Source organism: Balaenoptera musculus, chromosome 3 (genome assembly GCF_009873245.2).
Source record: "Balaenoptera musculus isolate JJ_BM4_2016_0621 chromosome 3, mBalMus1.pri.v3, whole genome shotgun sequence".
Lineage (NCBI taxonomy): Eukaryota > Metazoa > Chordata > Mammalia > Artiodactyla > Balaenopteridae > Balaenoptera > Balaenoptera musculus.
Window position 1 is genome coordinate 157,167,543 of NC_045787.1, and position 22,136 is coordinate 157,189,678.

General features: G+C 39.5%; 1 protein-coding gene across 1 annotated transcript; it reads right to left on the reverse strand.

Moving 5' to 3' along the window:
• Nucleotides 1-3,893: 3,893 nt before the first annotated feature.
• LOC118892600 (heterogeneous nuclear ribonucleoproteins A2/B1-like) lies at nucleotides 3,894-4,961 on the reverse strand. Its single transcript, XM_036847344.1, is given in 1 exon segment — nucleotides 3,894-4,961. A coding segment is annotated over 1 exon segment (1,068 nt).
• Nucleotides 4,962-22,136: the final 17,175 nt, after the last annotated feature.

A 22,136-nucleotide genomic window follows, 5' to 3' on the forward strand; every position in this document is an offset into this window, starting at 1 on the left:
GTTGAGAAATGTTGCAGAAGCACTGCTTACTCTGTAAACCAACAAAGCACGAACAGAACACAGGATGCCTGATATAAACCGATTTGTTAAGCATCAATACTGTAACTCAACCAGAGATATGCATGCCACACAATTAGATAAAGTCCAGATTTTAATACAGTGTTCATCATTTTTCCTGGAGAAGTTAATGATATGGATAAATATGAAGGGCTTTAGCCTCTTCTAAAATATTATCTACTTTTCTTCTTTTGGCTTCTAGGATATTGGGCTAAATACCTCATTCTTGATGGGACTAAATGAATGATATTTAGAGGAACTTACTTTTTAGGGTGGTGAATCCAAGCCATGTAGGGTCTCTCCAGGGGGGCACATTTCAGCAATGTCTTTGTCAGCAGTGAGCTTCAGGCTGAGCCACTTTCTCCTACGAGTGCCCTCAGGCCAAGGGGATCAGTGACTCAAAGGGATTGTGTGCTTCAGTCTGAGGGCCCTTGCAGTAGGAGGGGCAGGGGTTCAGCAGTCTCACTAATTCTAAGTCTTCCAAGAACTGATCTTGGGTATCCTGCTGATGGAGTGGACAGGAAAGATGCATAATTCTGTCCTCTGTCTTAAGAAAAGTGAGGAGAGGAGCTTCCCTGGTGGCGCAGTGGTTGAGAATCTGCCTGCCAATGCAGGGGACACGGGTTCGAGCCCTGGTCTGGGAAGATCCCACATGCCGCGGAGCAACTAGGCCCGTGAGCCACAATTGCTGAGCCTGCGCGTCTGGAGCCTGTGCTCCGCAACAAGAGAGGCCGCGATAGTGAGAGGCCCGCGCACCGCGATGAAGAGTGGCCCCCACTTGCCGCAAGTAGAGAAAGCCCTCGCACAGAAACGAAGACCCAACACAGCCATAAATAAATAAATTAATTAATTAAAAAAAAAAAAGTAAAGGAAAATAATTAGCATAGTTAAAAAAAAAAGAAAAGTGAGGAGAAAAAAATTTTTAAGGTAGTACAGAGACAAAGAAAGGATAGAATGTTCAGAATCCCACTGGTCTACATTTCTGCCATTTCTGTGTGCACCTTAGATCATTTTCAGGGGGATGAAACACACACACACATATGCAAACAAGAACTTACAAACTGGGTGACAGTTGTGTTGGCCTTCTCAGGAAGGAGAGCTGGAATTCGTCTGCTTCCTGATTCATGAAATAAAGGGGAAAAACCCACCCACTACCAGATTCCCATCTCTGTAGACACTTGGCTTCTAGTATAGCAAACAGTCCTCAAAATCCACTGTGCATGCACTGTGTAAAGGCTGCAGGAATAGGAAAAGGCAAATCAGAGAGAATGACATGGCACAACAGAGAGACAAAACCCTGTGTCTAAGCTGAGCTGAGGAGAAGATGGATCAGGGGTGAGTCTACAGGCTCTGCTTTAAGAAAGGAAAATCCCCCCTCGTGTACACCACAGCCTATGCCCACTACCACTCTGTCTCTCAGCCTGTGGAAACACTGCAGAGCATGTGCCAGGCTGGTGTGCCAGACAAGGGCACAGTCAGAATCATAAAGTAGGTATTTATAAGGGAGTCACAGTGCAGAGACCTCACCCTCAGTGTCACTGTGACGGGAGCAGCCTGGCTTCCCCTTCTTTTTACTGCTTCATATCAGTCCCAACAAGGACCTCTGGGAATGCTCCCGTCCTGGGGCTCTGCACCTGTCCCCCTCCATCTTGGAGAAAAACAATGAGAAAAACATGTTTTTTCCCCTTGCCTCTATGATTTCATCATGAGTGTGACCACAAGACTTCATGGATGGGGAGGGAGTGGAGAGGGAGGTGTGGAGGAGACAAGCCCATCCTGACCCTGAGAGCTCTGTCATCCTGTGTCCATGACTGATGTCCCTGCAAGGAGCTCCTGGTGGTTGTGTCAGACACACCAAAGGGGAACTTTGTGCACGCTTGGTGAGAATGTCAATTGGTGCAGCCACTTTGAAAAACAGTATGAAGGTGTGTCAAAAAATTAAAAATAGAACCACAGTAGGAACCAGCAATTCCACTTCTGGGTATATATCTGAATAAAATAAAGCCACTGTCCCAAATAATCGTTTACACTCACATGATCATTGCAGCATCACTTCCAACAGTCAAGACATGAGAAAATGACCTAAATATCTATCAAAAGCTGAGTATATCAAGAAAAAGTGATTTCATGGGACTTCCCTGGTGGTCCAGTGGTAAAGAATCTGCCTTACAATGCAGGGGACGCAGGTTCGATCCCTGGTCAGGGAACTAAGATACCACACGCCGCAGGGCAACTAAGCCCATGCACCACAACTACTGAGCTCGCATGGCTCAACTAGACAGCCTGCGTGCCACAAACTACAGAGCCCACGTGCTCTGGAACCCATGCACCACAACTAGAGAGAGAAAACCCGCACCCCACAACTAGAGACAAGCCCGTGTGCCACAACTAGAGAGAGAAAACCCGCACGCCACAACTAGAGACAAGCCCGTGTGCCACAACTAGAGAGAGAAAACCCACACACCACAAACAGAGAGAAGCCCGCACGCTGAAACAAGATCCTGTGTGCCTCAATGAAGATCCCACATGCTGCAACTAAGACCCAATGCAGCCTAAAATAAATAAATAATAAATAAACCTTTTTAAAAAGTGATTTCATATTTTATACATATGTAAATGTCTGTGTATATACACACACACATATTTTATATACAGATACAGACACATATATATATATATACACACATGCAATGGTATACTATTCAGCCATAAAGAAATCCTCCATTTGAAACAACATGGACGGCAGTTCTGATAAGTGAAATAAATCAAAGACAAATACTGTATGATCGTATTTATTTGTGAAATCCAAAAACAAAATAAACTCATGAAAAAAAAAATCATGCATCGTGCTCATGGTTCCCAGAAGCAGAGAACTGGTGGGAGGAAATACAGAATGGAGGTTGTCAAAAGGTACAAACTTCCAGTTATAAGATAAATAAATACAAAACAGGTAATGTACAACAAAAACTCATATACCACAATAGCAAATAATCAAACTATAATATGGACTAAGGAACTGAATAGACATTTATCCAAAAAAGATATACAAATGACCAATAGGCACATGACAAGTTACTCAACATTACAAAAGATGTAAGGTACAGGATGACCAAAATTAGCCCAGCTGTAGGATGTATATCAAAGTTGTTAAGGCAGTAAATCCTACAAATATTCATCGCAAGAAGAAAAACTTTTTTCTGGTAATCATTTCATAATGCATGTAAGTCATATCACTACCCTGCAAACTCTGATATCATACAACAAGAAAAATATTTAAAAGGTAAAAACTAAAAGTGCAAAATTATCAAAGAGGACAAACTACTACTGTTTTACCTTTAGAATTATTTTATTAAATCTTAAAGGTGCAACAGTTTCTTAACTCTGCACATGAACTAATTTTCTTTAGAAGAATGATGTTATGTCTCATCACACCATGATTCTAGCTAATAGTTTTTCAAAATTTTGAGAAAAGTCTTGAAAAAGGATTCAAATATCATCCAAAACTTTGAAATTTAACATTATCAAAGAGGGGATGCTTCCACATTCTTACAGAGACCGCTGGAGAGACAACAATTCAAAAGCTAAGAAACGGTCTCAAAAGCATTTTTTCATAGTCTTTCCTCCACAGGAAGGTATTGTTCTTACATAATCGAGTCTACTCACACAATGGCTCTCTGTACCTGCTCTGGTGTCTTCTGCCATATCACTGCATATTTATGCATGACTGAGATAAGAGTTTCCCGAACGCTGTTATTTCGATAACCTAAAGCTCTTCTGTTACCTCTGGGCTCTCAACGTCTCCTATTTATACAGCCAAGCCCACGGCAAATAGAAGCTCAGTATCGGCTGGTCACTGCATAACGCCCACGTCTTCCACCGCCTCCTGGACCATAGTTTCCTCCACCATATGATCCTCCCACATTCCTGCTACCACTCAGTTTTCCAGTCTTCAGTAAATCGTACTTAGAAGGTTTCTGCTAATAATTTCCCAAATCATTGTAATTACGACTTCCATAATTTCTTCCTCCATAGCTGTCAAAACCACCTCCGGAGCCCCCATCCAGGTCGCCATATCGAGATCCTCTACCACCGTATCCTCCTTGTCCTCCTCCATAACCAGGGCCAACCCCCAAATTGCCACCTGCAGATCCTCCTCCACACCCATGATAGCCATCCCCAAATGTATGTCCTCTTCCATATCCATCAGATCTTCCTCCAAGTTTCCTTCCTCGTCTTGGTCCTGCTCCAACATTTCCACCACCACCAGGAGGGTCTCCAAAACCGACGTTGCCTCCTCTTCCACCTCTAGAACTTTGGACTCCCTGCATTTTAGGTTGAGACAAGGCCTTTCTTACTTCTGCATGATGACCATTGATGCTATGGTCTTTCTGCAACACAAGCTTATCCATGGGATCATGGTCATTAAAAGTAACAAATCCAAAGCCTCTTTTCTTTCCAGACTCCCTATCGGTAATGATCTCAATGGCATCGATTTTTCCGTATTTCTCAAAGTAATCTCTAAGATGATGCTCCTCAGTATCTTCTTCAATTCCACCAACAAACAGCTTCTTCACAGTCAAGAAAGCGCCCCGCTGTCCAGAATCCTCTCTTGGGACAGCACGTTTGGGTGCAACAGTTTTCCCATCAATGGACTGAGGTCTGGCAGCCATGGCAACATCCACCTCAGCCATGGATGAAAACGTGACAAAACCAAATCTTCCTGGTTTTTGGCTGGCAGGATCCCTTACTAACACACAGTCTGTAAGGTTTCCCCGTTGCTTGTAGTAGTTCCTCAGACTTTCTTCCGTGGTTTCAGAGCTTAAGCCACCAATAAAGAGTTTACAGAATTGTTCTTTTTCTTTCTTACTCCTCTCCAAAGCAACAGATGTTGAAGTTTTCTTCATCGCAGGCTTACTCGCTTGAGCCATTTTCCCGAAGCTGAGGGGGATGAGGGAGATCTCCGAAGACTAACATGAACCGGAGGGTCCCAGCCCCGCGGTGAGAACCGAACCTCCGCTGCTCCAGCAGCAACACCTGTAGGAGCACCTCCACCGGGGACCTGGTGATGTGCTACTGCTCTGGAGCCGCTGCCACCCTTGAACCAATCTTGAGCAACTTTCAGTTTTTCTGCACAACATCATTTTGAACCGAGTGACCTTTCCTGATCCAGTAATCAAACTTCTTATTACATTTCCTCTACATTGATTTTTTTTTTTCTGAACTTTTAATTTTCTCTGCATTGTTATCTCTTTTTGATACAGTTTTCCTCACTAAATTGGATATTCAATGAAGAGATCACTAATGTGGACTTTAAAGTTTTACACCAACATACTTACCTATTGCTTTGCCCTTACAATGAGTTCAGATATCTTTTTTGAAAGAAACTATTCAGACTACAAAAAGGATTTTTCTAAATTTTACAAATAAATTCACTTAGCTACAATCATGTAATGATATAATCTCTTTTGTGGTAGACTGCAATCAATTGTCATTAGGATTCCAAATCCTTTGTCTAATCCATAAGACTCTATGATCAAAATAATATCTTTAAAATTTACATTTAATCAGTACACCTTTCCTCTTAAGTCTCTTTTTTTTTTTTTTTTAAGTCTTTATTTATTTATTTATTTATTTATGGCTGTGTTGGGTCTTCGTTTCTGTGCGAGGGCTTTCTCTAGTTGTGGCAAGTGGGGGCCACTCTTCATCGCGGTGCGCGGGCCTCTCACTATCGCGGCCTCTCTTGTTGCGGAGCACAGGCTCCAGACGCGCAGGCTCAGTAATTGTGGCTCACGGGCCTAGTTGCTCCGCGGCATGTGGGATCTTCCCAGACCAGGGCTCGAACCCGCGTCCCCTGCATTGGCAGGCAGATTCTCAACCACTGCGCCACCAGGGAAGCCCTCCTCTTAAGTCTCTTATCTGTCCTCAAAGATATTTTTTAAAGGGGAAATCAGTTCATTCCTTTTCTTCTACCATAATTATTAATACTATCCTTTTCATTACTCAAGATATCCCAGTTTTCAGGGAAAATTACTTGATCCTCCTAATGATAGAGCACCTAATATACGCGAAGTTGTGTCCAAAAACCCAGGGTTCAGAATTTCACTTAACAAAGTCATTGCCCCAGTTTATTTGGATCTTGGTGAGAGGAGAGGGGTAATATACTAATGAATGTCTAATCTAGTGTTAGGTATAAGAAGTGTTGTGGTAAATAGTAAGGTCCACATTGAGACAGAGAATGAGGGAAATATGGGGGAAGTGAAATAAGGGATAAAGGGAGGAAGAAATTAAATAAAATTACTGATGATGAAGAGTTTAGGGAAAACCTAACTGAGGACATATACGAGAAGAAAACTTAATTTTTAAAAAAAGAAAGAAAGAAAAAAAGATCAAGCACAGTGTGGGTAAAGAATTTTTCAGAGAACAACAGAGCAGAGACAAATATACTTCCACTTCCTAGTGATGTCAATATTTTTTTTTAAATCTCTCCTGTTATTCCAAGAAAGCTTCAAATACAAAAATATACAAAACCCTGAGTATTTTGTAATATTAATACTTAGGATATAACTTACAATAACATAACTTCTTTTAAGAGCTAACTTAAATAGATTTTACCAAAAAAAAAAAAATACAAATGAACATTCTTGCCTCAATACAGATGCCACACTCACCGGAACAGGCTGATTTGTGAAAGAGGTCAATGCTGGTTCCCCCGGTTCCAAGAGCTGTCCTGTGACCCACTCCTGAGATGCAGACAGCCTGTGGCTTGCAGACAAAAGCAATGACTTCTGCCTCTGATTCCCCTTTTATAGAGCAAATGGGTAATCCAGTCCGTGGGTAATTCAGAGACACACCCTATCTCATATCAAAGGGATTTGAGAGATTCCTCAATCTTTATACACTAATGCAAAAATATGGGGTTATTAACACTGTCAGAAAGTATCCAAGGTGAAAAAATGTAATACATCTGTGTATGGGGTGGTATTTGCAGTTTCTATCAACGTGTTAACATTTCCTTTTTCTCCCACTATGGACACAGTCAACAAAAATAGGAATGGAAATTCTATATATAAAGCTTTCCAGAAACAGATGTTTTAATAGCAAAAAAAAAAAAAAAAAGAGACTGTTTAAATGTTTATCAATAATAGAATATCCACAATGTTTGTTGACAAGTCTGTAATGTCTATATCACACAGCCATTCTAAAAAACAAAAATTAATGTTTTGTGCATTTACCTTTCAACTAATTCCTGGTAAATTTGACATGAATTCAACTACCTTACTCTTTCCTTACCCTTTGACTTAAATAGTCTCTTTATTCCCTTTACTTCATTGACTAGGGTTTAACTCTTTTATTAATCCATTTTTTCTCTTGAAACTTGTTAGTCGAAATTATATACACATCATTGTGTAGTTATATTAGTGATTAAATGATGAATCCTTCCCTTAATAATCTAATACAGATAATTACTTTTAGCACCTTTCCCAAATGCTAATACCTTAGAACACTTTCAATACCATTTTAACTTTCCTGAATTTCTATTACTGTTGTCTTGCATTTTAATGCCACAAGTATTTTAATGTCCATGAGATGTATCTAGAATTGTTTTATAAAACAAAATTTATTCATATTTATTTCTAAATGAGCCTTTCCTTTCCTCTTCATTTTTTCCTGCATTCCTGGTTTTCAGTCTGGGATTATCTTCCTGTGGACTTAATAACTCACTCTAGTATTTTGTCTAATGCAGTGCTGCTAACAATGAAATGTTTCATTTTACATTTTTTAAGACATCTTTATTTGGGGCAATATTGATGCTGGGTATAGAATTCTGGTTTGTCAGGAGTTTCTTCGGCACTTCAAAAATGGTGCCCTGTGGATATCAAATTTTTATTTATGTTTAGACATCACCAGTTAGCCTTTTTTGTGCTTATTTGGTCTCTGTATTCTCTCAAATCTTTTACATTAATGTTGGTTTTTAGACCATAGTGTAGCATATCAATTCTTGTGTATTTACTTGACTCAGGGAATGTTGAGTTAGTTGCATCCGTGGGTTGATGTCTTTCATCAGTTTGAAGCACACTCATGTATTTTCACCTCTGATATCTGTTCCTCCCCCACTTTCTCTCTATTCCCCTTTTAATCACATCCCACTTCTCTTTTAGCTCTGTTTTTAGTTTTCCTATATTGCTCATTCTTGGCTTTTGCTGGCATATTTGCTCTTGAACTATCTTGCAGTTTAGTAATCTGGTCTATCGCTGGAATCAATACCTTCTTAATTACTAAATTCTTAATTTTAGTTCTAACAAAAACACTATACCCAGCTTTAAGTTTTGAAAAGGATAAGTTTTGTAATGAGGAGAAAATATATTCCCTTTAATACAATAAAACTCAAATACATAGGGGGAAATTGTAACTTAGATCATATTAAGATATATTAGGAATCAGTATTTATCAAAATTCACAAGAAGGACATAGGGGGTGGAAACCCTGTGTGTGGGGAGAGATAAGCGTTACATACATCTGGTAATATACATGAAGTCAAATAACGTAAATATAGTAGTTCTGTCAAATGAAACACACGACTGAAAACCCCCTGGAAAAATAGGCCAAACTCTCTAATAAGTACTCCGTAAAAGAGAATAAACTAATACTCTGTGTGAATGTTCTCTTACAACTGTAAATCATATGAAATCTCCATAGAGATCAAATAAAACAGGGTCAAATTTAACTTTTAAATTGACATGTGCTGTAAGCATAAAATACTATATTTCAAGGCTCAGAAAGAAGAAAGGGATATAACATATCTTGTTCTTCGTTCTGATGTGGACTACATTTTGAAATGTTAATATATCAGTTTTTTTGGTTAAATACAAATGTTATAAAAACTAGTTTCCTCTGCTTATGTTTATATTCTTTAATGTGGGTTCTATAAAATTTTAAACTACGTAGGTCACCTTGTTATGTTTCTATTGGTGTTGGCTGGATAAAGCCATGTGTGATGGTCAGTATTTTGTGACTGTGCTAAGGGATACCCAGTTAGTTAATTAAGCATTATTTTGGGTGTGTTCTTGAGGGTTTTCTGGAAGAGGTTAGCATTTGATTGGGTAGACTGAGTAAACAGATCCACCCTGTCCAATATGAATGTGTTTCACCCAGTTTTCTGAGGGCCCAAATGGAACAAAAAAGGTGAAGGAAGGGCGAATCCATTCACTCTTCCTTAGCTGGGACATCCATATTTTCCTGACCTTGGAAATCAGATTTCCTAGTTCTCATGACTTCAGACTTAGACTCAATTATACCACCAGCTTTTCTGGTTCTCCATCTTGGAGATGGCAGTTTCTGGGACTTCTCCACCTCATAACCCTGTGACCCAATCCATGTAATAAATTACCAGATATATACAAAAACTTTTGTTGAACTGATCAATTTTATATTTTAAACAGATGATTGAGACTAGAATCTTATAATTGGATTAGGTGGAGAAAGAATTTGGAATCTTAAGCTCTATTTGCCAACTTACTGTAGTGTATCACTGAAAAGATGACATCTTTGCATAAATATAGGTAGCAGATGGATTTTTAAATCTTTGAGAAAGTAAATTTTAGTCTTTGAATAATTTATTACATAAATCTGTCTGGATTTGACCAGACACTGGATGATGACATTTATCTTTCTGTCCTTGTCTCACATCTGCTTCATAATGTTCCAAAATCCTGGTCTTAACGTGTGGTGCCTGTTGTGCTTCAACATCACCTGGGAATCTCTTAGAAATGAAAATTCTCCATTCCCACCCCAGACCTATTTGAGTTGAGGTCCAGTAACCTGAGGTTTAAAAACCCTCTAGACAATTGTGATGCACTCTATACTTTGAGACACATTTCTCCAGGGAGAGAAGAAGGGCAGAATCTCCAAATGAGCTAAGAACATTCTCCATGGATGGCAGACTTTGTTCCCATTTTGCTCAAATTTCACAATTTATGTTATTTTTAGAAAGCTCAAAAAAAAAAAAAAATGCCCCAACTTCACAGGGGATACAAAAGACCATGAAACTGAGGCAAAGCAGAAAAACATGGTTTGAGTTCTAGACACCTAGTAAGGCTGATGAGCTGCATATTCCAGAGGTCAGTTAATGGAATAATTTCCCAGACCAACTTTTGTAGCTTTGATTTTGGAACCTTAACAATGATCATACTCCAAGGAGGAGTGTTTTCCACTTGCAGAACCTTGACAGGAATCTCATTGACTTCACTGCCACACTAGATCCAGAGTCAAGGAAATTCATTGACCTGGCTCACAGCATAGAACACAAAATAAACATGTTTACTCAATAAATGTTTACTCAGTAAACATGTGATAAGTGAATAATTGGTGGCTTCTTAATTCACAGAAGCCAGACAGAGAGGTAGCTTCACTAGGTCAGGAAAGCAAATAATTCCTTTATATTTGCAATGTTTCACTTTTTTAGTATTGTAATGTGAACAGTTAGTATAATATTTTATTAAAATTGCATTCTGAAAATTTTTCAAAAACCTCCAAATCTGAAAGTATAGAAAACTAACTTCTGTGAACCCACCACTTCCTTCAAATATTGTCGACTAATCAACAGTCTGGCCTTGTTTATCCTTACATCCACTTCCCAATAATTAACCAGCTGCTTATTGCTGAGAGCACATCAGCAATATTTCACTGAAATATTTCAGTTTCTCTTCCAGATGAGAACTTTTAGAACACAAGCACAACAACATTATCACACACAAAAATAAAAATAAGTTGTTTCCGTAATCAATCATCTAGTCAGTATACAGAGGTTCTAGTTTTTCAACGTTGTTTCTTGAGTTTACATTTTATCAACATTTGAGTCAGGATTTTATTAAAACCCATATCTTGCAATTGGCTGATCTGTTTCTGAAGTTATTTTTAATGTCTGTAGTTCATAATTCTTGGAGTACAGCTGGGATATCTGTGTGGGTGTGCACCAATGTGTGAATTATTAATTGAAGGAATCAAGGTGTCTTGCAAAGTTTACTGTAGTTTGGGTTTTGGTCCTTGCCACCCATTTACCTTTTTCCTCTGCCATTCACCATCTCATGAAAGTCATTGTTGAAATTAGAGGCTCATGTTCAGTTTGGGGGTTTTAGCTATATACACTCATATGTGGTGTTACAGCCATTCATCAGAAGACAATACAATGTCTTCATTGCAGTTTTTAAATTTTAGGAATTTCTGACAGTTTTATGCATTTCCTAGTTCCTTGCTGTTCACAAACTGAAACATTCAAAATATATTATCCTATCTCCCTTTTTTATGTAGAATCACTATGTTCTTTTTAATTTATTTTATTGAAGTACAGTTGATTTACAATATTGTGTTAATTCCTGCTGTACAGCAAAGTGATTCAGTTATACATATATATATATTCTTTTTCATATTCTTTTCCTTATGGTTTATTACAGGATATTGAATATATTCAATAGTTCCCTGTGTTATACAGTAGGACCTTATTGTTTATCCATTCTCTATATGATAGTTTGCATCTGCTAATCTGCAACTCCCAATCTATCCCTCCCCCACCCCCACTTCCCCTCGGCAACCACAAGTCTGCAAGTCTGTTCTCTATGTCTGTGAGTCTGTTTCTGTTTCCCAGATAAGTTCATTTGTGTCATATTTTAGATTCCACATATAAGTGATATCATATGGTATTTGTCTTTCTCTTTCTGACTGACTTCGCTTAGTATGATAATTTCTAGGTCCATCCATGTTGCTGCAAATGGCATTATTTCATTCCTTTTTATGGCTGAGGAGTATTCCATTGTACATATGTACCACATCTTCTTTATCCATTTGTCTGTGAATGGACATTTAGGTTACTTCCATGTCTTGGCTATTGTGAATAGTGCTGCTATGATCACTGGGGTACATGTGTCTTTTTTTGTTTGTTTTTTTTGTTTTGTTTTTTTTTCATGTGTCTTTTTGAATTATAGTTTTGTCCAGATATATGCCCAGGAGTGGGATTGCTGGCTGGAATCATTATATTATTTATGCCTTCAAACTTCCATATTGGAAGCACATTAATTGCATAATACATACCCATAAAAATGGCCACAGTGAAAATTGCTGACGATACTAAAGGCTGTTTAAGCCATGGAGCAACTGGAGCTCTCATCCATTGCTGGTGGGAGTGCAAAATAGTACAATCACTTGAGATATTGGTGCAGTATTTTCTTTTATACTATTATATCACACAACAATTGATGCAACTTTCCCACTCAAGATAGTTGCTTTGCAGGAGTAAAAACTTACATTCATGAAACCTGCAGGTAGAAATGCTTCTTAGAAGCTCAATTTGTAATTGCCAAAACCTGGATGGTACTCCAACATCCTTCACTGCATGAATGGATAATCAACAGGACCCGTTACTACAGTGGGATACCCCTCAAAAATAAATGCAACGTGGTTTTCTTTAAATCTAATTTCAATTTTAACAAGTGTAAATTTACTGTATGTATTGGAAAAGTTATAACATGTAAACAATAATAATATTGTATTGGCCAAAATGTTCATTCTGTTTTTCCATAAGATGGCTCTAGTAGCACTTGGTTGCCTTTAACTTCATTCGAAACAGTTTTGTTAGATTGTATTGTGAAAGCTGTTATATCAGTGTGCATTCCAAAAAAACTTATCAAAATTGGTGAATTTTTGTGTAGCCATTTTAATATTGAAGATGGAAGAAAAAAGCAATATTTTCGGCATATTATGCTTTAATATTTCAAGAAAGGTAAAAAAGCAACTGAAATGCAAAAAAAAAGATTTGTGCAGTGTATGGAGAAGGTGCTGTGACTGATCGAACATGTCAAAAGTGGTTTGCAAAGTTTCGTGCTGGAGATTTCTCGCTGGATGATGCTCCACGGCTGGGTAGACCGGTTGAAGTTGATAGCGATCAAATCAAGACATTAATTGAGAACAATCAATGTTATACCACGCAGGAGATAGCCGACATACTCAAAATATCCAAATCACGTGTTGAAAATCATTTGCCCCAGCTTGGTTATGTTCATCACTTTGATGTTTGGGTTCCACATAAGTTAATCGAAAAAAACCTTCTTGACCGTATTTCCACATGCGATTCTCTACTTAAACATAATGAAAATGTTCCGTTTTTAAAACAAATTGTGACAGGTGATGAAAAGTGGATACTGTACAATAACATGGAATGGAAGAGATCATGGAGCAAGCGAAATGAACCAACCACACCAAAAGCCGGTCTTCATCCAAAGAAGGTGATGTTGTGCATATGGTGGGATTGTAAGGGAGTCCGCTATTATGAGCTCCTTCTGGAAAACCAAATGATTAATTCCAACAAGTACTGCTCCCAAGTAGACCAACTTAAAGCAGCACTTGTCGAAAATCGTCCAGAATTAGTCAACAGAAAACGCATAATCTTCCATCAGGATAACGCAAGACCGCATGTTTTTTTGATGACCAGGCAAAAACTGTTACAGCTTGGCTGGGAAGTTCTGATTCATCCACCGTATTCACCAGACATTACATCTTTGAATTTCCATTTATTTCGATCTTTACAAAATTCTCTTAATGGAAAAAATTTCAATTCCCTGGAAGACTGTAAAATGCACCTGGAACAGTTCTTTGCTCAAAAAGATAAAAAGTTTTGGGAAGATGGAATTATGAAGTTGCCTGAAAATGGCAGAGGGTAGTGGAACAAAAAGGTGAATACATTGTTCAATAAAGTCCTTGGTGAAAACGAAAAATGTGTCTTTTATTTTTACTTAAAAACCAAAGTCACTTTTTGGTCAACCCAATAGTAATAATAAAATCCCGAGTATCTGTATCCGTGAAATAAAGTATATTTTGTATCAAAAAAAATTACTAGGGACAAAAAAGCACATTACCTGATGATAAAAAGTCAGTCCACCAAGAACATAGTGATTACAACAGAGAATCAAAATATTGGGTTGGCCAAAAAGTTCCTTCGGGTTTCTGTACGCTCTTATGGAAAAACCCGAACGAACGGCCAACCTAATACATGAAACAAAAAAATGATATATCATGATATTGTGCATCTTAAAAAGAAAAGAAACCACATCGTACAACCTAAGTAATATAATTTTAATTTGTCAATCCTACCTTAATAAAGCTGGAAAAAAAGAGTGAGACACATCAAAACATAACATGGTTTCCTTGATATATTGTTCATAGCTATGAGACAAAGCAAGTATTTAAAATGGTAAAATCTATGTTGTGAGTATGCAGGTGTTCACCTAAAATTCTTTGAGGTTTTCTGTACTTTTGAAAATATTCACGATAAAATCAAGATCTAAAAAAATAACTGACATAACTGAAAGTAAAAATAGAGTAATCCAAAATTATAACTGGAGACTTCAGTACCCCCCCTCAGGAAGTGACAGTGTTACTCAACAAAAAGTCAGCAAGAATATAGAAAAACTGAGCAACTATCAAACATCAGTATCATGTTGACATTTATAGAACACTGGGTTGAAATTTATAGTACACTCCATTCAACAACATCAGAATACACGTTACTGTCAAGCCCCCATAAAACATCCACCAAAATAGAACATATTCTGGGCCATTAAAAAAACACTCAAGAAATATAAAAGAATTGAAATCATACAGAGAATGTTCACTGACTATGATGGAACCAATTTCAAAGCAATAACATAAAAATGACTAGAAAATCTCCAAATAATTGGAAATTATTCAACACACTTATAAATAACCTATGGTAAAAATTGAAACCCTCAAAAAAAATTTTTTTAAATAGACAAAAGTAATGAACATGAAAATACAGCACTTCAAAGTTTGTAGAATGGAAATAAAATAGTGCTGAGAGGGAAAATTATTGCACTATATGCTTATGTTAGAAGAGAAGAAATGTCTGAAATCAATAATCTGAGCTCTGCCTCAGGAAATTTTAAAAAGAAGAGAAGAGTAAATTTGGAGGATTGGAAGGAAGGTAATCATAAAAATAATGACAAATCAATGAATTCTAAACAAATACAACGGGGACTTCCCTGGTGGCACAACGGATAAAGACTCTGTGCTCCCAGTGCAGGGAGCCTGGGTTCAATCCCTGGTCAGGGTACTAGATCCCACATGCATGCCACAACTAAGAGTTTGCATGCCACAACTGGGGAGTCCATGTGCGGCAACTAAGGAGCCTTGGAGCTGCAACTAAGGAGCCCACCTCTGCAACTAAGGAGCCCACCTGCCGCAGCTAAGACCCAGCAACCAAATAAATAAATATTTTTTAAATAAATTAACAAATACAATAGAGAAAAGGAAACACATTATGATGAAGTAATATGGCAGGAAATAAAATCCCTGATTAAGTAGAGATGTACCATCTTTATCAATGGTTACAGTATTGGAAATAGCTGATTTTCACCCAAAATATTCGATTTAATGTAATATAGTTAAAACCATAATGTAATTTTTAGAAAGTAAAGATGTAGATTCTCAAATTCACAAGGAAGGGAATTTTTCAAGGAGAACTAAGACATTTTGGGTGGGGGAACATGAGAGAGAGTATGGAAAATAGTAATATACCAAAATAATCTCCAGAGTTCATTATCAGAGGAAAAAACCAAAATATTGAATAAGAATACAGAGGCTCTAGAATCAATCCCTTGTTAGTATAGAGGCTTACTATTTGATAAAGTTGCCATTTCGTTTAGAATCTGCCTGCTTTGCATACCCTGTGAAACTGCACACAACATGTGATACCATAAGAAAAATAAACCCTGTGGCTGTAAAATGCCTTAATCCCTGCTGTCCTTTAGAGCTCTCTAAGACAGAGATCCCCACGAGGCTGCTGACTGACATCAACTAGACATGTAAGTTTCCTCACTGACCACCTCCCCTCTCTCTAGTGACAGTTCCCTTGCCCTTCTACCCTTCTGAGTAGTGATTTCCGTGCCATAACCTCTTCAAAATGTCATGCTCCCAGGTACCTCCCCTGCATACATACTGGTCCAAGTGTTGCCTAGTAAAGCTTGTGTGTGCTACTGCCACCTTGTGTGTGGTCATATCTTTTTTCTTGCTCAACCCTGAAATCTTTCAAAACCTTTATGCTGGGTTGGACTGGCATGGCAACATATGAGAAATAGGTAGTCAGGAAGAACAACTAGTCTTGGCTTGAGCCCATTTCTTCCTCCTACCAGGGCAACTTTGAGGACACTCCTGGACATGTTTATCCTTCAATGCCTCATTTGAGAACTTGCCTGAGGAGCAATTTGCCCACTAACATTTTTTTCCAATTTACCCAATTTTCTCATTTAATAAGACTTACTTTATGAATAATTCCTTTCAAGTATAGTTTTATTCAAGAGTATATTTAAAGCAAGCAAAGCCAGATTCTGTTCTGGCGTCATTAAGAGTCAATGTCATAATAAAAAACAGGGGGGAGGGAGGTGAGGTTCTGAATAGGACTAAATCAAAAGAGACTAAAAAGTCAATAACCTAATTGATATAGGAAGGTGGATTGAATCCTAGTTTGAAAAAAGCCACCTACAAGAAGGAAATATTTGAAGACAGTTGGAATACAGTAAGTCCCCTACACACGAACCTTGAAGTTGCGAACTTTCAAAGATGTGAACATGGGTTTGCGTGTCCAGTCATGTAAGTTAGTTCATGTGTCTGGCGTACATTGTCATGTACGTGTATCCTCTACAAGTGGTTGTGCTTTTGTGTACTTTACTGTACAATACCGTATACAGTACAGTAGCACAGCATCTTTATTTCAAGCCCAGGATGTCTGGAAGCAAGCGTAAAAGCAGCGGTGATGTAGCTGGTACAGTGAAGAAGCACCAAGGGATAACAATGGGAAAAAAAGTGAAAATAATTGAGAGAGTGGAGGCCAAAAGATGTTTTTTATGTATTATTTGTGTGAAAAGTATTATAAGTCTATTACAGTACAGTACTATATAGCCAATTGTGTTAGTTGGGTACCTAGGCTAACTTTGTTGGACTTATCAACAAATTGGACTCCCCAGTGGCTTTAACAGAAGTGTTTTATAGATAGAGGAAGAGGGTCACGCTGCACAATTCTCTGATTGGTGGATGGTGAGGTAACAGGGTGGTATTTCAGGAGTTAACAGCATCAACTTTCTGGTTCCAGCCACTCTGGGGTCCATGTGTTTGTGGTCAGCATGCAGTTAACTTCTTCCACCTGGTGGGAGTTTTATTATCAGAAAAACAACTCAAAGATACAGTTCAGATTATTATATATACCCTTGAGGAGGAACTCAGGTCCTTGACTTTGTTTTCTGGCTAAACTATTATTATTTTGTCTTGCTTGACCCTTTTCCTTTGTTTCAGCATTCTCCCCCTTCTCTTATTAAATTTGCTCTTTGGAACTCCGGGAAGGTCTAGGAGGCTAAAGATTTTCTACAATATAAACATCAGGTGGGGGATACAGGGGTCTGTCCCCTGTAAAGTCCCCACAGGCTCTGCTTGGCTTGATACAGACTGAATATTAGATGATACCAAAATAGTCTCAACTTTTGAAGCGTGGTATTGGTATTATGGTTACACAGGACAATGTCCTGATTCTGGGTGATTCATGCTGAAATATTTAATGGTGAAGTGTCATGATATTTTCAACTTTCAAATGGTTCAGAAAAAAATTATATCTACATCTACATGCAGTCAGTTCTGCTATAATGCTTGTTTGAAAACATGATATTTTTCTGGGTATTGATAAATTTGGAAACAATTTGAACATAATGTAGATTTCATGTTTGCTTATGTGCAATTTCACCTGCAAGGCACACAAGAGAAACTGGAGTTAACTGCAGAAAACTGCACCCAGGTGAACCTAGCTGCTCAGAAATACACAGAACACATGCGCACAGCTCAAGACACTGCCAGCTCATTCAGTGCCTCTCAGGTGTTATGAGGGATCCCTATATCCATCTGGGTTCTGACTTTCTGTGTGATTTTAGGTAACTCTCCTTCCACCTCTTCATTATAACTCACAAGTGTCAATCCTTGTGATGATCACTTCTACAAGCAAAGGACAGGCCTCTTTCAAGGTAAAGTGCTCTGTTTCTTGCAGTGCTTTTGTATTTCTTAACCATTCAATATATGTAAAATGCTGTTTTATTAGATTCCTTTTTTTTTTTTTTTTTTTTAATTTTTTTTATTTAATTTATTTATTTATTTATGGCTGTGTTGGGTCTTCATTTCCGTGCGAGGGCTTTCTCCAGTTGCGGCAAGTGGGGGCCACTCTTCATCGCGGTGCGCGGGCCTCTCACTATCACGGCCTCTCCCGTTGCGGAGCACAGGCTTCAGACACGCAGGCTCAGTAATTGTGGCTCACGGGCCTAGCCGCTCCGCGGCATGTGGGATCTTCCCAGAGCAGGGCCCGAACCCATGTCCCCTGCATCGGCAGGCGGATTCTCAACCACTGCGCCACCAGGGAAGCCCAGATTCCTTTTTTTTTAATGTCAGTGACAAGTTTTGAGTGTTGAACCCCACCCAATCCCATTTTTCCCATAAGCCCGGTGGCTTTCACTGTGTGATTATGCATAATATTGGTTAGGAACACCTATGAAAAAGTCTTGTTTAAAAGCAAACTTCCCTGGAGGGGGCAAGTTCCAGCCCACTGGCTGAAACTCATTATGTTCAATCACGTGACCTTCTGCCCTGTTGTCACTCAGGGAAAGCGGGTGGGTTCTCATGAATTGTCCAATCAGGGGCGCAGCACGGGAAGGTGGGTGGGGCAACACTTAGGCGACCGCTTAGAGGCTCCTGTAGGTGCTCAGCGTCGCGTTTCATCTGCTCTCCCGGGTCCCAGGTGTCTCTCTGCAGCGTATATAATGCTGTGAACTGCAGAGGCGGCAAGAGTGGAAGGGAGGACCCCAGGGGGACCCCAGAAGCCAGCAAATGGTGAGTTGAGGGGCCAGGTGTCCCAGACAGGGAGGAGGGGTTGAGTCGGAACCTGACACTGTGGGACCCGGACCCTGCTGCGGTCAACTCCGGAGTCTGCAGACCCAAGTCCGCCCGGGGCTCAGCTCAGACCTAAGCCCCCTCCAGCTCTCAGCGCGGGGGCTGGGCCAGCAGCCGAGACTTCGGGCGTCCTGTCCCATCACTGTGCGTGGTGACTTTGGCCGCGGAGCCTCTCTGGGCAGCTTTGCGCCCGCAACCTGTCTCTCCTCAGATTGTGCATTGACCTCGGGTAGAGTCTTCAGACTCTGTGTCTGGTCTTTAAGTGTGGGTGGAGCTTTAGTCTGTGGGGACCCCAGTGCCACCTTTCTCCCCAAGAGGACCCGTTTTCTCCGGAGTTTTCCAAATGTTTGGGGAAGCAGAGTCTCAAATCCACGAACCTGTCACCCCAGCCTAGCTCTTCCTAGGGCTGGCATTAAATCCATAAATTCCAGGTCCCTCCCCGCCTTCCCAAAGCCAACTGCGTCTCTAATTCACAGCATCATTATCAACTATTTGTCCTCCGTGGTGCATGTCAAACAGACGCGGTATTTCTTTTTCCAGGGAGGAAAATTTATGCGTTCATTTATTTAATAATAAAATCAATAGTATTATTAATGGAAATAAAAAGTATTTAATGCTCACCATACATCACGGACTGTGCAAACACCTTACCCAGATCTCATTTAATCCTAACACCTAATAAATATTAAGCTCACTTTTTAGAAGCAAACATTGAAGGATCCAAGAAGTTAAATCCTTACACAAGGTCCCACAGCTACTCTTTGGCAGAGGGGGATGCAGAATTTTGTCATTTTCCCACAGCCAATGAATGGCTCATGTTTAAAGGTGTAGTTTTTGGTTTGTGGATACTTTACCATGAGAGGAAAGCAGAGAATAACCACCTGTAACTAGGCTGTATGAAATCCTTGGGTGTCTCCCCCCAGAGTCTTTCCTGGGCACAGACATCCTGTATCCTATGGGAAGCCCATGGGTGTAGCTACCCCTTGAGAAATGTTCCTGCTCCTCCATGGGTTTGTCACCCTAAAAAGTTTTATTCACTTTTTAGTCACCGTTTTACAGTAACTGTAAACTAAAGAGAGAGGTGAATTTCAGAAAAGTAAAGTGTAACATTAGTACATGGCCTGTGTTAAAATTTGTTTCCCTTTTTTCCTACCCTTAGTGGGTGTTTCTGAAGTCTATTTCTTACTTTTGGGTGCTTTCGAATGTATCAATAATTCCAGGGCTTAGGCTTGCAGAGCAGAAGTGCTCAAGTATGATTGTTTACAAAACAGTTTCTTGCCATGGAAATAATAACCAGCATCATTATTTTCTGGAATCAATAGATACTTGTGGCTTTTCTTGTTGAGCTAGCAGAATGCCTTACAATCTTCTTTTTTTTTTTTCCTTCTTCATTTTCCACGAAGTGTTGTGTTGCTGTCTTTGCATTTGAAGAAACAGTCACCTCCTCCAGTTTTTACTGACTGGCTTTGGGAGAGAAACACCTCTACCATTAAACCCAGATAGGATATTCTGAGCTTCTCTCAGGCTTTTTCTGTGGATACCCACTTCATGCCTCTTGTTCCCTCTTTTGGACAGAATTCTTAAGATTCTATGCCTTCCCTTGATCCCTCACATCCAGGCTGGATGCTGTGTTTGCTTCCCCTGAAATGCTCACGTTTGTATGTCTTCCCAATCCCACCTAGTCAAGCCGGCTACATGTGTGTGCTTATGAGCTACATGTGTGTGCTTATGAGCTACAGGTGTGTGTTTACTGTGCAGTCTTGCGCTCCTCATCTGGGGGTCATGTGAGGAGCCAGACATAGGGTGTGGGTTGACGTATATGGAGCACTGGGTGTGCCCATGGGCCAGTTGGAAGTGTCTGCAGGCAGAGTATCCCAAGCAGCTGGTGTGCAAGGCTCCTGATGGATTCAGCGAGCAATTAGTAGGGTCTGCAGCCCTTTTTTGGATTTCCAAGCCCTGGTTGGTGTGAGTCCTCATGACTTCCTGGTACCAGCATTCCAGCCACTCATCCATGCTGACCCCCTTGGTATTCTTTTTTTTTTTTTAATTAAGTAATTAATTTTTGGCTGCGTTGGGTCTTCGTTGCTGCGCGTGGGCTTTCTCTAGTTGCGGCGAGCGGGGGCTACTCTTCGTTGCGGTGCGTGAGCTTCTCATTGCGGTGGCTTCTCTTGTTGCGGAGCAGGGGCTCTAGGGCACGTGGACTTCAGTAGTTGTGGCGCACGGGCTCTAGAGCGCAGGCTCAGTAGTTGTGGCGCACGGGCTTACTTGCTCCACGGCATGTGGGATCTTCCCCGACCAGGGCTCGAACCCATGCCCCCTGTATTGGCAGGTGGATTCTTAACCACTGTGCCACCAGGGAAGCCCAGCTTTGTGTTTTTTTTGTAATCCACTGGGACAGGTTTTATTTTGTTTCACTTATTGTATTTAGACCACTGATGTTTAAAGTGATTATTGATATAGCTGGATTAATATCTACCATATTTTTAACATTTTTTATTTGTTGCCCTTGTTCTTTGTTTCTTTTTTGTCTTCCACTTTTCTTCTGTCTTCTCTACCTTTTAGGGGACATTTTACTTGATTCCATTTTTTCTCTTCTATTAGCATATCATTATAACTTTTACATTTTAAGTCATTGCCCTTGAGTTTGTAGTATACATTTACAACTAACCCAACTCCTCTCTGAAGTAATACCATAGCATTTCACTGGATGTGCAAATTCTCTCTTTTGCCCCTTGTAACATTTCTGTCATTCATTTCACTCATCCAAAAGCTATAATTACTGAATATGTTGCTGCTGCTATTATTTTCAACAAAATGTTATGTCAGATTAATTAAGAATAACAAAAACAAATGATTTAATTATTACCTTCATTTGTTCCTTCTCTAACACTTAACCTTTATCATTTACCTTCTTCCTAATGAATTTCTTTTAACTTTTTTTGCAAAGCAGGGGTATTGGTGACACATTCCCTCAATTTTTTTGGAAGTCTTTATTTCTCCCTCACTTGAAAGATAATTTTGCTTGACACAAAATTCTAGTTGGGTGGTTTCTCTTTCAACACACTGTGTTTCACAAAACTCTCTTCCTGCTTGCA